At 39.2% G+C, this 16,790-nt stretch overlaps 1 protein-coding gene across 7 annotated transcripts in view; it reads left to right on the top strand.

Moving 5' to 3' along the window:
• The window catches only part of LOC130911193 (teneurin-4-like), a 599,534-nt gene that overhangs the window by 357,581 nt on the left and 225,163 nt on the right, over positions 1-16,790 (top strand). For 6 of the 7 annotated variants that reach the window (XM_057828990.1, XM_057828991.1, XM_057828993.1 and 3 more), the window contains one exon: positions 9,172-9,198. The exons of the other annotated variant lie outside the window; for it this stretch is intronic. In XM_057828990.1, the coding sequence (XP_057684973.1) occupies positions 9,172-9,198 (27 nt within the window). The remainder of the gene's footprint in view (positions 1-9,171; positions 9,199-16,790) is intronic. 7 annotated transcript variants of the gene reach the window in all.

Here is a 16,790-nt window from a genome sequence, read left to right on the forward strand (position 1 = left end):
GGTTGTGAGGGCCTGACTCGGCGGGTTACATTAGTGACGTTTGCCTAGATCAGTTGGCACAGGTAAAGAATTCCCTCAGCTGAAAATCTCTATCTTTCATGGAGAACATCTTCCGGGTACGCCAGCGGATTCTGGCGGTCCCGAAATACCCGTGCCCTCCGGAGAGAGCCCCTCACAATCCGCGCGCCAATGTCGTATGGGTCGTCCAAGTACGCTGTCATTGTCAGGAGGACACGTCCGCGGAGGAGTGCTGTTTAAATAGAGCGTGGTTAATTGGAATCCTGATGTTAAGCAAGATCTAACTCTGACACGACCAGGTTTGGCGTGTGGCGTGTGTTGCCATGGCAACACTTCTCGGTTCCAACATATCCACCTTTCGTAGTCTCGCATAGCCGCGAACTTACGTCGCACGTGATAAAGTTACTCTCGAAGTTACCCTGCTAAGCCAGAAAACCGGCTTCGTAGTATAGGCCACTGGTGTTGCTTTAAGTAAAATTGGTAACAATGATAGGAATGATGATAACAAAAATACGATTAAAGAAGCTCGGTAGTCTCCACATGGATACGACACTACATTTTCCCGGGTGCTGGCAGAATCCCCCAACATGCTCAGTTAATCTAGAAAGTAACGATGAGGATACATGATGAGTAACCACCAAAATATACACTCCTTTGTCTCAACTTGGATGTGACATTCCCAATGTTCTAGTCCCCACAGTGTACTCTCTAATAAAAGTGGCGTCATCCCAACAGTCGCATGTCAAAAAGTAACATACAGTATAGACGCAATGATGACTACAATATACAGTCCTTAGTCTCCACTTGGATGTAGTGCTCCATTTTCCTGGTGCCTGCTGTCTCCTTCCAAGTAAAATTGTTATTTTTACCATAAATAGTCACATGCAAAAAAAACTAAGCTTGAGAACGATAAACCGATACGATATCCGGTTTTACAGGTGAGAGATACAGCTGTATCGATAGTAAACTTAACATTCGACAGTAATTAGCCATTAAATATTCAATGAACCGATAGTAGAGATAGAATTCGGCTATCGCGAGCACAAGAATCGGCTTCTAATGCCTAGTTCAATGCATTGCTTATATGATAATAATTTAGCTTTTACTTCACATGCTGTGCTTGTGTCATTCATCACACAGCGCACTTAGCTTGAGACCGCACGCATATAATATGGACAAGCACCACTCACAGTCGTGGTTGCCTCAACTTCCCATGCATTTCGGCAGTACCGCTACTAGTCGCCGTCATTACCCGATCGTCACGGGCGTGTCATAACAACACGAGAGCTAACAAAACCACTGTAGCGCACGCTCCGTAGCATTTTCTTCACAGCCCAAAACGAAACTAATAGTGGCAACGAAGCAACTTGCTAAAACAATGAACAGTTTGAGCACCGACGGCAGCGACGTGCAGCGATTGATTTTCAACGACAAAAGTCGGACTTTGAAGTGATGAAGGGAGCCAGATCTGTTCGCATGGGACAGAGCTGGTGTGAAGTGTGGAGGGGTACAGAGATCGTGAGTTTTTAACCCTGAAAAATAACCCACTACAATGGTGGAAAGGGCAGCGCGACCCTCTGGAGATTTTGTTTCCACAAAACCCAGTCTACTTAAACATGAACATGTGGATTAGTTGATCTTCCGCCAGAAAAATCTGCCCTTCAAAAAAGATATGGACAGTGATGAGGAATAAAAAATGTAGAAGGACAGGCATAAGTGAATGACTTTGCTGTGTATAAGGTCAAAGTAATGATTATTGACCTGTTTGTCTAAAATGCCATGTTTTTATTCCCCCAATTATACCAGTGGTAAAGCATAATTTATTATTTATTCATGATAACACTAGCAGGTTTATTTCTTTTTTTCTGGAGCTGCTGCATATAATTAATATTTTTTGTTTTAAGATGTTTACGTTGAAAGTTTGCACTTAAATTACTTACCTCTTTTGTTCAAAATACTAGGAAATACAGTAATTGAATTACTGCACTTTGTTGTTGTCTGTCACTGGAGTTTTATTTTATTATCAATCCCATCCAACAAAATGACGGTCATCTAGTAAACCTTATTTATTTTTTATTTTTTTTCATAAAAAATAAAACATAACATTGGTATTAAATTTTGTTTTTTAATTTTGCTATTAGAAATGGGGTCTTTTTTATATGTTTGAAATACTGTACGAACACACACAACAAATGTTTACTATCGTATCGTTTTCAATCTATATCGAACCATATCGTTCTTAAACTGTATCGAATCGTATCGAATCGCTCGGCCTTAAAAATGTATCGTTTTTTAATCGAATCGTAACCTGTGTATCTAGATACATATCGAATCGGCTTCATGCCAGAGATTCCCAACCCTAAAAAAAAAACAAGTACCACCCAGAAATACACTCCATTATCTCCTCTTGTATGTAGTTCACCATTCTCCTGATGCCCACAGTGTTCTCCCGAGTAAAATTGTTATCTTCAATATGAACAATATACACTCCAGAGTCTCCACTTGCATGATAACACTACTGGCTTCCACTCCTCTCCCCACCCAGACAAAGACTCACTTACCTCGATTTTGACGTTCGCAGTGTCTCATGGGCCTGATTATATTTGCCGTTTTGTCTGAGTCACATTTTCACGCCTGACAGCAAAGGTCCTTTTGTTAAATATAATTTTAGTATTTGGGTTACGATGATGATGATGGATGTTGTGAGGATTGACAGCTCGTGAAGTGTGATTGGCGCTCAGCAGGACAGGTGCCTTTTTATTAAGTTAGCGCCCCGCTATTTAATGTCAAGCCTGTCACGCCCGCTCAACGTCAAGCACCGGGCCATCCGAAGGTCGCGCTGTCCAAGTCGCCGGTCCTCATACGGGGCTCCTCCAGGAAACTTTGGGGATCCACAAAATGATGCGCAATTAATCATTTTTCAAATTAGATAATCCTTGATGTGAATCCACAAGTTTATCATGGGATGTCTCACTTGTTTTTGTGATAAAGATACTTTCCTAAGTGTTTTGGAAGACATTCAGTGGCATGTGTGCCCCCGCCGAGAGGGATCCGCTAACCTTTCGATCGCCTCAGTCAATTCTGCAGACTTGTTGCCGCTTTTCTCATTTCCTTGTTTGCTCTCGAACAACAACAACTCTTAGGAAGAAGCGTGCACTTTAGTTCAGGAAAACTAAACTAAAAAAAAACTAAAACTTTCAGACATTTAAGCATTATTTTTGTCTTGTTGAATGGTAGGTCAAATTGTCTTGTAAAAGCGGTAGTACGTAATTTTTTACATTAGGGGTCTTCGAGTTAGTGGGGGTTTAATTAGTCGGTGGAGTTGATTTCAACAAATTCCATGCAGTTTGCAAGTTATTTTTTAGTTTCAGGGCTCCGGAGTGGCTAAGCTAGCGCGAGTCAATGGGGTACACTTAGCATGCCAATAAAAAACGACACAGAGCTACAAACAGATCCAACATAGTCAAATTAATTCAAAACGCAGATCGTAATTCATTTCATTCTGCAGGACTATTTTTTTAAGATGCATAATACGACCAGAGCTGCAGCTATTGAATATTTTAGTAATCGAGTAATTGACTGAAAATTGTATCGATTAATCGAGTAATCGGATAAAACTTTTTTTTTTCCCAGGTATATAGCAATTATATAAATATACATGAGAAAAAAAGACATTTAATCCAATATTGAACTATTTTCAGTCAATCAGTATCTTTATTTTTGATGAACATTGTTGAAAACAGCTAACAATTGCATCTCAGATGTGAGTAGAAAAAAAATTCACTGCTTTCATTCAAAAAACTTCAAGATCTTATAAAAAAAAAAAAAACATATTTCTTACCTAAAAATGTAATTATGCTTGATAACACACATCACTTGAAAGTTAACGTGTTTTTCCCACGTGTTTCAATTGAATTTCCATTTGCGTCAAGCTATTTTTAAGTTCTAGTTAAGTTTTAAGTTAGTCTAAACTGTAAGTACTGATAGGATTTTGAGTTTTTGCAGTGTTCAAAATAAATGTATGATACCTGCTGTATTGGAGCACATTAGGGACCAGTGCTACTTGGTGTTTTATTCAGCAATGACTACTGAGCTAAAACTGACAGTTAGCTTTATTATGTTTTAATTTTACACCCTCATCACTCAACCGCGCTGTGTTTTTACAGATTAAATAAAGCCTGTATGTAAGACACGTTAGCCACGCATCGACAGTGGTCATAATCAATAGAAACCTAGCCCTCCGATGGGCTAACATTACGTGAGCAAGTGACAGTAACGTTATATTTATTAGCGCTGAGAAGTCTACTGCTTAAACATGGCGGCTGTTTACTAACGCTGCCCATTTCGCACCTAGTCCTAAATGCATGCGATATCTATGAGACGCATCGGCCACTACCTGCTACCACGCTAGCATCATGCGGGCGTAGTTTTTAGCAACGTCGGCGTTGTTTGTAGCGGCTGTCAGCTGCAGTAAGTTTTTTATTTTTATTTTTATTGCTTCTGCCTCAATGCACGTGATGTCAGCGCGTTGTCCTGTATTAAAAGTAGTCCGGGCAAAACGTGATGCTTACAGCTGGCAAAATGAAACGATTCCTCGAGGTGAATAAAATTACTCGGATCAGTTTTTAAACTGGAGTTACTCGAGCTGCTTGAGTATTCGTTTCAGCTCTAAATACGACCACAATAGAGAGGAGTGCTTGGCCACTTGTGCTCACGCTGCATTTGATGAAAGGTCGGAAGTCAGACTTATCCCACTTGGAGGGTACCTGTTGCAACCTCGAAGTGTTCCAAGCGACTGTAAACAGCAAAGATAGCTGAACGTGCCGTTTTTTTTTTGTTTTGTTTTTTTAATTTTGGGCATCAAAAAACCTTTTGACCTCAAACAAACCTGCCTTCTCGTAAAAGATCAAATAGTGGAGGGGTTCCAATGATATTTTTCCATATTGGAGTTTGGAAACTCTAACTTCCTGCCTTCCTCAAATGCAGCATCAGTCTGCTGAGTTAACTGACAGCCGGCAACATGGCGAAAGGTGGGTAGTAGCGCGTTACATGTACTCCATTACATTTACTTGAGTAACTTTTTGAGAAAAATGTACTTCTAAGAGTAGTTTTACTAAGCCATACTTTTTACTTTGACTATATTATTATACCAATCAGGCGCAAGCTTTCATTCTATGATCACGCCAGCCTGTTCAATCACGTGGCGTCTTTAAAGCACTGTAAAAAATGAAGTATTTGCCCTCAACATGACTCTAAAGTGTGGATTTTATCCTCTCTCCCAGTCTTTATTTGGCACCGATAGGTCACAGAAAACCGGAGATATGATCCTTTTATTTTCATAACAAGAACTATTAAGGAACTATTTACTATTCAAACTTGGAACTTTTTTCTCCACTAGAGGGCACTCATGCTCTTTGGACGAATAATGCTTCATTTCTGTCAGTTTTTTCTCTTCCCGGAATTCAATTATTATTATTTTTTTTTTTTTCTTTGTCTTAAAGTGCCTGACAGCATAAAAATCTTAGATAGCATTATTATGTGAATTAAAATCATATTTTGAGACGATTTAACTACATACAACAATTTGGCAATGCGCAAATGACGAGAAATTAGTCTTTTAATCTGTCGTTTGGCCCCGCCTGTTATTATAGCGCTCTAGCATCCCCAACTGGAGGATGACATCAGCAGGGTAGCAATCTCAGCTGATTTAGACTTCAGCCCATTGAGGGGGAAGATTCAGAACAAGAAAAATGCGACAGAGAGCAGCAAACTGTCATCATTGTTTCAGTCTCTCTACTCCAATATTTTTACAGGATATTCTTTTTATGTAAATATTTTTCCCCAATTGCTAACAAAATGGTATGGTTATGACAAATAACAATCTTGTGCTAAACGGAATATGAAATATTAAAAATGCATTTATTCAGTCCGACAGGGCAAAATTACTGCATAATGGTCAAACTGCTGACTTCTTGCACCTCCCGAACGGTATTTTATGCCACCGGAGTTGGTCCAGCTTTTGTCATATCCCTGCCCCGGCTTCGGAGACGGAGGAAAGAGCGTAAACAAATCAGGAGGCGAGTCAGCTAGCCGACATGCTAACCCTAACCGAGCAGCTTATCCAAGTCTTTTTCTCGCCTTTCGAAAACGAAAAATCACGCAAAACTACCCCGACTCATGTCACACACGACGGCGGGGTTGATTGTCTTCACCGATCGGCCAGCCCCCGGCAGCGAGCAAGGTACGTCTCGTCGTTCTGCTGCGACCTTCTCTGTGTTTTCACGAAGGCGAACAAAATAGTCCATCGACTTGTTTTGAAGCGACGGGTCTTTCGTTCGGAAATGACGTATAAGCTTGCTTGGCATCATGGCGCTTTTGGTAGCTGCTCGTGTCGCGTACAAGAACTGCTCGGATTTCTAGCCATCAGCAACATTGCTGTCCTCGACAGTGCCTTAGAATAAAACACGGCGAGGATTGATGTCCGTCACATATGGATAAAACCGAAAGGACATTTCCGTGTATATCGACACTTGACGATAGGGATGTCCCGATCAAGGTTTTTGCACTTCTGATCCGATACCGATATTGTTTTGCACTTCCGATCCGATACCGATACTGGCCGATACCGATACCGGCCTATCTGAGCATGTATTAAAGTTTAAAGTTATTTAGCCTCCTTACTTAGTTGTCAGACTAATTTTGAAAAGGGTTTTAGTACTCTTGATAACAACTAGCCAGCTGAATTTGGTGAGTTTGAATAACACACAACGGTTGGTAACAAAAAACTGACCTGTTTATTCAGTGACAAACACAAAACATTATAAATAACAAACAGAAATGGCATAGTCAGTCAGTAAAATGTGCAAATAATATTGTAAACTATCTTAAAAAAGCAAAACACAGAAACAACCTCAGTGGAAAATCCCACAAACCCCCCAAGCTATTAGATGCTTTTAATGTTTCGTGCATTAGTTACAATAATTGTATAAAAAGCCTCTCAGGTTTAAATAAACGACTATTTCAGTATCAAGTTAACATTTTAAAACAGTAAATAAAATACTCAAGTCCTCATTCTGTATCAGCAGCTTTAAACTACATTCAATTCATTTAATTTTGCGAATCAACTGTTAAAGTTGTTAAAATTGCTCCCGTTATTCCATAATTTCCCTTCTGTCTACTTTCGACATGTGAAAGTTTTAAAACTGTTTTGTAGATAGATTCAAGTCAAGATTTTGCCGATTTAGGAGTATTTTAGATGAAAAGCTAATTAGGTTCGCTTGGAAGGTTCACAACAGCCTACTAGGGAAGTCGTCTGCTTTAAGATGGCGGCTGTTTACTAATGCATCTAGTTTTCAATACTTCGATGCTGCTAACACAGTCGAGTCTGTCGTGTAGCATCTGGTTCTATATACATATGATATCTATTATCGACAGTAAAACTACGTTGACGTAGTTTGTATCGGCTGTCAGCAGCAGTCAGGTATTCTTGTGTTTTTTATCCAGTGGCATGAGTTGAGCTAAAGCCGTGAGTTGAGCATTGGCATTACCCGGGTCTATGACAAGCATGATGTTTACTCTCGGGACGCAATGTGGTCCGTTTCTCATTGCGACCCGAAGACCGAGCTGTGTATTAGTTCCGCTTTACTTGACATATTTCAATAATCGGAATTTGGATGTTTGTGAATCGTTCTCGAATCTTCCACGGCCGAATCGCTCAAGGATGTAATGGCGGCTGAGCATGTTGTACCGTGGTTGAATGGTGCGTCTTTACTCACGAGAGGTAATGGCTCGTCATCCAGAATGAATTCTTCGGCAATGACTCTTGTTATTCCCTGGGCTTTGGGACTGTCAAGTGCCAGTTTGTCACGCATAGCAAAAGTTTCTGCCAGTGTTAGTTGCGTAGGACCTTTCTTTTTGTCTTCGGTTTTCTTAACATAGTCATTATATTGTTTGTGGTGGTATTTTGCTCAATGCTTGATTAGGTTGGTTGTATTAAAACTTCTTACAGCTTTACCACCACGCTTGACTTTATTGTGGCATATGTTGCACTCTGCCTTTTCGTCTTTGTCGTCCTTTAAGGTAAAATGATCCCACACAGCTGACATTTTTACCGATAGTCTCTCGGTAAATCGGGAAGGGTAATGTAGTTTGTTGAAGGTGTGCCGTAAAATGCGGACCGGATTTTATGGAAACCGAAGCAAAAACTGGAATGGATTATGTCAATCAGTGCGCTGGAAAACCTGGACCGGACCTTCAAAAAAACGGGATCGGAAGTCTGGATCGGACTTTTTCCGTGTCGGCCGATCCGATACCGATGCGCATTTTTATACCCATATCGGCGTTTGATCCGATCAAAATATCGGATCGGAATATCTCTACTTGACGATTCTATCAAATGATGTACCTCAGACGTGCTGGGGTCCACATGGCCGCGGACAGCAAGGTGGCTGATGGCTAGAAATCTGAGCAGTTTTTGAATGCAACGCGAGCAATACCTCGCTCATCTGCACACGACCGCAACCTATTCCTTCCCTCCAACTGCAACTCCACCCGACGACGTTTAAAAAAAAAAAATTGCTATATTGGAACACACCGGTTGAAAAACACTAGGTTAAACATTGCATTTTGGGGGGTGTAAACATTCAGCCAATCACATTGAATAATTGAAGATACTTATCCAAGCTTTTCAGGTGAAAGCTCTTTTTCAATAAAGCTGGAGAACCTCGTTTTTAATGCATCCGAAACCAGATCTGTTAATGTGTAATTGGCGGTTCCTCCATTATTGACGAACCATTTTGAACTCTCTCAAAGAAAATCCCTCCGTGGCATTCATTAAGAAGCCAAGGATCAGCATTTAAAATCAATTGTCACAATCAAGGCAGCTCGTTTTAAGCCCGCAATCTGCCGAAGCTCGTTTGAAGATGAAAACGTGGAAAAACAACCCGACCCGCTCGCGCGTCAATCGGACTTGAAAACGCTCCCTCGAGACGCCGCATCCATCGCCTGCATGGTTCGTTTTCATCCTGGCGTTGGCTCATGTTTGTCGTCTTGCTCGTGACGCATGCTTTGTTTTGTTTTTGTGGTTGCACTAACACTCTGCCTTGCTGTCTCTACCTTCCCTTATTCTATTGTCCTTGTCTTTTATCTCCCAAGCTCACTATCTGGATAGGGTAGTGAAAGGTACGGCATCCTCCTTTTTTGCTTTCCCACGTCGCCCCACTTACATTGTCGTGTGGAATTTGTCGCCTTGGCGCTGACAAACACCGCCATTAACCACATTTTTGCACCATTGTCAATTCGCCATTTCCACTCCGCACCCACGAGTTATGCAACCCTTTCGACAACTGGCTTTCTTCAGGGGAATGAAGAGAAAATAGCATCGGGTTTTGTTTTGCTCTGACCGCAGCGCATTATTTATTCTGCCTTTTATTGAAATTGATTTTTAAGGAGCCCTTCATCGTTTAGCGGAGGCCTTTTTAAATCAGCGATTGCCCAAGCTTCATTGATTTTCTTGGGAGGACAGACGACGTGCTTAAAAGCTTGCCTGTATTCGATTATCAAACATGCAGAACAATGGCACATATACACTCCCGGTAGGAAGTGCGCTGTCCAATCAATGCAGTTCAATATTAAGCTTACATCTATGGTTATGGGAACGAAGCTAACATCGCTTACTTTTTAACAAATTGGCTGCCAGGCTATCATCATTTAAATTCTTATTTCATTTTGATGGAATCATTTTCTGAAGAAAAATCAAAAGCCCAACTTGAACAATATGGTACAGAAAATTTTTCTGTCACCGAGTCAAAATTTTTTCTAGATTTCACAGAGTCAAAAAAATTTCCAGGTTTCACAGCTTCGAAAATTTTTTCTGTCACCGAGTTAAATTTTTTCCAGGTTTCACAGTCAGAATTTTTTCTAGGTTTAACAGTTGAAATTTTTTTTGTCACCGAGTCAAAAAATTTTTCTGTCACCGAGTCAAAAAATTTACTCGGTTTCACCGAGTCAAAAAAATTTCTAGGTTTGACCGTATCAAAATTTTTTTCTGTCACCGAGTTAAAAAATTGTCCACGTTTCACCGAATCAATTTTTTTTCTAGGTTTCACAGTTGAAAAATTTTCTGTCACTGAGTCGAAACATTTTTCAGTCATCGAGTCAAAAAATGTTCTAGGTTTCACAGAGTCAAAATTTTTTCTAGGTTTCACCGTGTCGAAATTTTTTTCTGTCACCGAGTTAAAATTTTTTCCAGGTTTCACAGAGTCAAATTTTTTTCTCAGTTTCACAGTTGAACATTTTTCTGTCACCGTGTCAAAACATTTTTCTGTCACCGAGTCAAATTTTTTTCTAGGTTTCACCGAGTCAAAAAAATTTCTAGGTTTCACCGTGTCGAAATTTTTTTCTGTCACCGAGTTAAATTTTTTTCCAGGTTTCACCGGGTCAAAATTTTTTCTAGGTTTCACAGTTGAAAATTTTTCTGTCATTGAGTCGGAAAAATTTTCTGTCACCAAGTCAAAATTTTTTCTAGGTTTCACCGAGTTGAAAACATTTTCTGTCTCCGTGTCAAAATTTTTTCTATGTTTCACCAAGTCAAATTTTTTCTGGGTTTCACCGAGTCAAATTTTTTTTAGGTTTCACAGTTGAAAATGTTTTTGTCACAGAGTCAAAATTTTTTTTAGGTTTCACCGAGTCAAAAACTTTTCTAGGTTTCACCGAGTCGAAAATTTTTCTGTCATCCAGTCAAATTTTTTTCTAGGTTTCACAGTTGAAAATTTTTCTGTCACCGAGTCGAAAATTTTCTTTCACTGAGTCAAATTTTTTTCTAGGTTTCACAGTTGAAAATGTTTTTGTCACAGAGTAAAAATTTTGAATAGGTTTCACCTAATCGAATTTTTTTTCTGTCTCCGCGTCAAAAATTTTTCTAGGTTTCACCGAGTCAAATTTTTTCTAGGTTTCACCGAGTCGAAATTTTTTTTTTCTCTCTCTCCGGGTCAAAATTTTTTCTAGGTTTCATCGAGTCAAATTTTTTCTAGGTTTCACCGAGTCCAAAATTTTTCTAGGTTTCACCAAATCGAATTTTTTTTCTGTCTACATGTCAATATTTTTTCTAGGTTCACAGAGTCAAATTTTTTCTAGGTTTCACTGAGTCAAATTTTTTCTAGGTTTCACCGAGTCAAAAACTTTTCTAGGTTTCACCAAATCGAATTTTTTCTCGGTTTCACAGTTGACATTTTTGTGTCACTGAGTCACATTTTTTTCTGTCATCCAGTCAAATTTTTTGCTAGGTTTCACAGTTGAAAATTTTTCTGTCACCGATACCAAATTTTTTCTAGGTTTCACAGAGTCAAAAATGTTTCTGTCACCAAGTGAAATTTTTTCTAGGATTCACAGAGTCAAAAATTTTTCTGTCACCGAGTCCAAATTTTTTCTAGGTTTCACAGTTGATTTTTTTTTCTGTCACCGAGTCCAAATTTTTCATCCAGGTTTCACAGAGTCCAATTTTTTTCTAGGTTTCACAGAGTTCAAAAAATTTTTGTCACCGAGTCAAAAATTTTTCTAGGTGTCACTGAGTTGAAAATTTTCCTGTCATCCAGTCAAATTTTTTTTCTAGGTTTCACAGTTGAAAATTTTTCTGTCACGGAGTCGAAACATTTTTCTGTCACCGCGTCAAAATTTTTTTCTAGGTTTCAGTCAGTCAAAAAAATGTTCTAGGTTTCAGTGAGTCAAACTTTTTTCGAGGTTTCTCCGAATCAAAATTTTTTTCTAGGTTTCACGGAGTTGAAAATTTTGCTGTCACCGAATCAAAATATTTTCGAGGTTTCACCGAGTCGACAATTTTTCCGTCACCGAGTCAAATTTTTTTCTGGGTTTCACAGTTGAAAATGTTTCTGTCACCGAGTCAAAATTTTTTCTAGGTTACACCGAGTCAAAATTTTTTCTAGGTTTCACAGAGTCAAACATTTTTCTGTCACCAAGTCAAAAAATTTTTTCTAGGTTTCACAGTTGAAATTTTTTCTGTCACAGAGTTTAAAAAAATTTCCAGGTTGCACAGTGTCAAAAAAATCTAGGTTTCACCGAATTAAAAAGTTTTTGGTCACCGAGTCAAAAATTTTCTAGGTTTCACCGGTTCAAAAATTTTTGTCACCGAGTCAAATTTTTCTAGGTTTTACAGAGTCAAACTTTTTTCTAGGTTTTACCGAGTCGGAATTTTTTCTGTTACCGAGTCAAAAAATCTTCTAGGTTTCACCGAGTCAAATTTTTTTCTAAGTTTCACAATGTCAAAAATGTTTCTATGTTTCTCCGAATCAAAAAACTTTCTATGTTTCACAGAGTCGAACAGTTTTCTGTCACAGAGTCAAAAAATTTTCTAGGTTTCACTGTGTCAAATTTTTTTCTAAGTTTCACAATGTCAAAATTTTTTCTAGGTTTCTCCGATTGTTTCTAGGTTTCACAGAGTTGAATTTTTTTCTGTTACCAAGTCAAACATTTTTCCGTCAGAGTCGAAAAATTTTCTGTCACCAAGTCAAAGGTTTTTCTAGGTTTTACTGAGTGAAATGTGACCATATAGTGTATCTAATTGATTGTTCCTGGACTCGACTGGAATCATAGCATACTTTGTAATATTGGCAAATTATGGATTGTTATTAATGCTAGCTTTGGTGCCGTCTTTGGCTTTAACAACAGCTTTGTATCGTACCCGCCATTATTTCCATAAATATTCCCTTTCACATTCATCCCACCTGTCGCTTTTTTCTCTATCTCTCATCCTCCCCGAACAATTTCCCTCATTTGATGTAAGCTCCAAGAGGGAGCATCAACCCGACTCCCCGCACTAGATAAAATGGGTCAGCTCAGCAAGGCACCTCGCTGACAACAACGAGCGTGACAGACGTGCGCGTTTGATACCCCCGAGACGTCGCAATCGCCAGATAATCGGCAAACGAGGAGCCACGCAGGCTTTTATGCGGAGAGATTCTCCTGAATAAACACCAATGTGGTTAGCCGCCCGCTTTGCATCGCATTGAAACATCCCCCTTATTTTCACATGCTGACTAAATGTCCTCACTGGTGTTTCTGTTGTGTTTGGCGCCTCTTAATGGTGGGCCGAACCCTTTTAACTCATTCACTAGCATTGATGGTGACAGATGTCCAACCAATTTTGACTGGGAGAGGCTAGCATCACGATTGAGCAAAATAACAAAATTAATATTTTCAGTTTAATGATATGTCCCAAAAAAATCAAGGTTTAGTTTTGAAAATTTCACAAGGTATTACCACTTACAAAAAACATCTATGAATGTTCAACATGAATAATTTAGTAATTTAACATGAAAAAAAGCAAAAACAATCTTTACTTTTTAGGAAACAAATGTTGAAAAAAGGTGTGAGGTTCAACGTTTTTAGGCACTTTCACAATTTTAGGGGGTCTTAGAGGGAACCTCGGACCTAAAGACTTGTAGGCTCAAATAAGCTTGCCTAGTATACCAGACTCACGGCTGTTCCAGCGATTGAGTCTGGCGACCGTCCGGCGGATCAAATTCCCAGGGCGGAGCAGGCCAAAGCAAACAGACAGTGGAGTGGACCAATCAGCGACGGGCAGACGTCGCTGTTCACAATCTCAGTCAGTCACAATCCAAACTCCACTATGGCCAAGACCAAAGAGCTGTCGAAGGACACCAGAGACAAAATTGTTGACCTGCACCAGGCTGGGAAGATTGAATCTGCAATAAGTAAAACGCTTGGTGGAAAGAAATCAACTGTAGGGAGCAATTATTAGAAAATGGAAGACATACAAGACCACTCATAATCTCCCTCGATCTGGGGCTCCGTGCAAGATCTCCCCCCGTGGCGTCAAAATGATAACAAGAACGGTGAGCAAAAATCCCAGAACCACACGGCGGGACCTGGTGAATGACCTACAGAGAGCTGGGACCGCAGTAACAAAGGCTACTATCAGTTACACAATGTGCCATCAGGGACTCAAATCCTGCATTGTCAGACGTGTCCCCCTGCTGAAGAAAGTACACATCCAGGCCCGTCTGCGGTTCGCTAGAGAGCATTTGGATGATCCAGAAGAGGACTTGGAGAATGTGTTATGGTCAGATGAAACCAAAATAGAACTTTTTGGTAGAAACACGGGTTCTGGTGTTTGGAGGAGAAAGAATACTGAATTGCATCTGAAGAACACCATACCCACTGTGAAGCATGGGGGTGGAAACATCATTCTTTGGGGCTGTTTTTCTGCAAAGGGACCAGGACGACTGATCTGTGTAAAGGAAAGATTGAATGGGGTCATGTATCGAGAGATTTTGAGTGAAAATCAAGGCAAGGGCATTGAAGATGAGACGTGGCTGGGTCTTTCAGCATGACAATGATCCCAAACACACAGCCAGGGCAACAAAGGTGTGGCTTCGTAAGAAGCTTTTCAAGGTCCTGGAGTGGCCTAGCCAGTCTCCAGATCTCAACCCCATAGAAAATCTGTGGAGGGAGTTGAAAGTCCGTGTTGGCCAACGACAGCCCCAAAACACCACTGCTCTAGAGGAGATCTGCATAAAGGAATGGGCCAAAATACCAGCCACAGTGTGTGAAAAGCTTTTGAAGAGTTACAGAAAATGTTTGGCCTCCGTTATTGCCAACACTGGGTACTTAACAAAGTATTGAAATGAACTTTTGGTATTGACCAAATACTTATTTTCCACCGTGATTTGCAAATAAATTCTTTAAAAATCAAACAATGTGATTTTCTGTTTTTTTTTTTTTTCCACATTGTCTCTCATGGTTGAGGTTTACCCATGTTGACAATTACAGGCCTCTCTAATATTTTCAAGTGGGAGAACTTGCACAATTAGTGGTTGACTACTTATTTGTGCCACTGTATTTTAGCAAAAGAAAACAATTGTGGCTTATTAGAGCCTATAAGCCTTTAAGTCTGAGGTTCCATTTAATAAAGACAAGCATTTTTCTACGTTATTCTTGTTTAAAAAATAATTCACAGTAACGGCACGGTGCGACAGTAACATGTTTGGAACTTTTGTTTAAAAAAAAAAACAAACAAAAAAACAACTTTTTTTTCGGTATCGGATCAGGACTTGGTATCAGTAGATTCTCAAAATCAGGTGACTCGGGTGCAAAAACATTCATCCCTAATAAAAAATAATATTCTGTATATACCGTATCGGCCCGAATATAAGACGGCCCCCTCTTTTTCAAGACTCAAGTTTGAAAAGACTTTTTGAACACCTAATTAATTTTTATACAGAAAATAATTACAGTACATCCGAAACGAATGATTAAAACAATATATTTGAGAGAAAAAGCATGTTATTTGCCTCATTCAAATCTTAATATCTGAACGTTTAAATATGTAAACTAAAGTGGAATCACATTCGTAAATGAACGGCTTCTGATTTTGGAAATGTAAATAAACCAATATATTGTGATAAAACAACAAAATTGCAATAACTGCATTAACCATCAGTGTCTTAACTGTAACTGTAGTCTTGAAACAAATCTGAATAAGGAAAAACATTGCAATAAAATAATGCAAACTGGTTAAACTTGAGAGTAGCTGAGATCTGTCATGACAGAACATCACTTCAATGATATCTGGCGCCATCTAGCGTCGTGATTGGGGAGAGTAGCTGAGATCTGTCATCACAGAACATCGCTTCAATGATATCTGGCGTCATCTAGCGTCGTCAATGGGTATAATGTCTAGACCGCAAGTATAAAACGACCCGCTTTTTTTTCAATCTTATTTCAATGCAAAAAACACCGTTTTATATTCGGGCCAATATGGTATTTTAAAAACTATGTATTTTTTAAAGTTATTGGTTTCGTTTTTCGGGCCTCCGGTTCGTCATATTTGTTTTTTTCTTTCGGCCAAGAATTTTCATTTCAGTACTTTTTAACCCATTCGCTGCTCACTCTCCCACTTAAAATGGATTGGATATCTGATGCCGTCAATAGCAGCATATGCGTACTTTTACACACGAATACACATTTTACATGGATATCAATTTTGTAATTTAACTTGGGATTCAATCATTTAAATTAGAAATCGTTTTTCGTGTTGAATGAACTTTTGTTTCATTTACAATCTGCGTCACCGTCACAGGTGACTAATGACATAGCTTCACCACAATGCGTGTGCGTGTGTTTGCATGATAGTTAAGAGAGTGTGGGCGGAATAACCGGTGTCATTATGCAGCGTGAAGGCGGGTAATGACTCCAATATCGACTGCGAGGATGGGACGCATGCGAGTGGATGGCGAGGGGATATTAGTGGCTTCGCTGAAGGTGGATTGCATTGATCAACTTCAAGCAGAGGGTCATTACGTTTGCCCTCGCGGGCAAACGGCGTAGAACAATCACAGATGTGTGTGTTTTCGTGTATGTGTGTGAAGAACAGAAAAGTGTATAAATAAACATGAATACAATGGTTCTCAATCTGAGGTTACGGGGCGCCAGAGTGGTCCAATAGGATACTTAAATTGATGTTGAATAATAATTTGGAAGGGAGAATTTAGTCTGGGTTTTTTTTTCTCTCAAGGTTTTTTTTAGTTTACTCTTAAAAAAATTGCCAAAAATGAAGAAAAAATTAATTTAAAAATTATGAGAAATTGATATAAAAATTCAAATATATTGAAAGGAGACATTTATTCCTCCTTTTCTAACTTTCTTCTTTTTTCTAGATATTTTATTTAAGTTTTGTATCAATCCTCGTATAATAAACCTACGTCTTCTTCCAGTGTTTTACATATACTTGTTAAATG

Source organism: Corythoichthys intestinalis, unplaced genomic scaffold, assembly GCF_030265065.1.
Source record: "Corythoichthys intestinalis isolate RoL2023-P3 unplaced genomic scaffold, ASM3026506v1 HiC_scaffold_23, whole genome shotgun sequence".
Lineage (NCBI taxonomy): Eukaryota > Metazoa > Chordata > Actinopteri > Syngnathiformes > Syngnathidae > Corythoichthys > Corythoichthys intestinalis.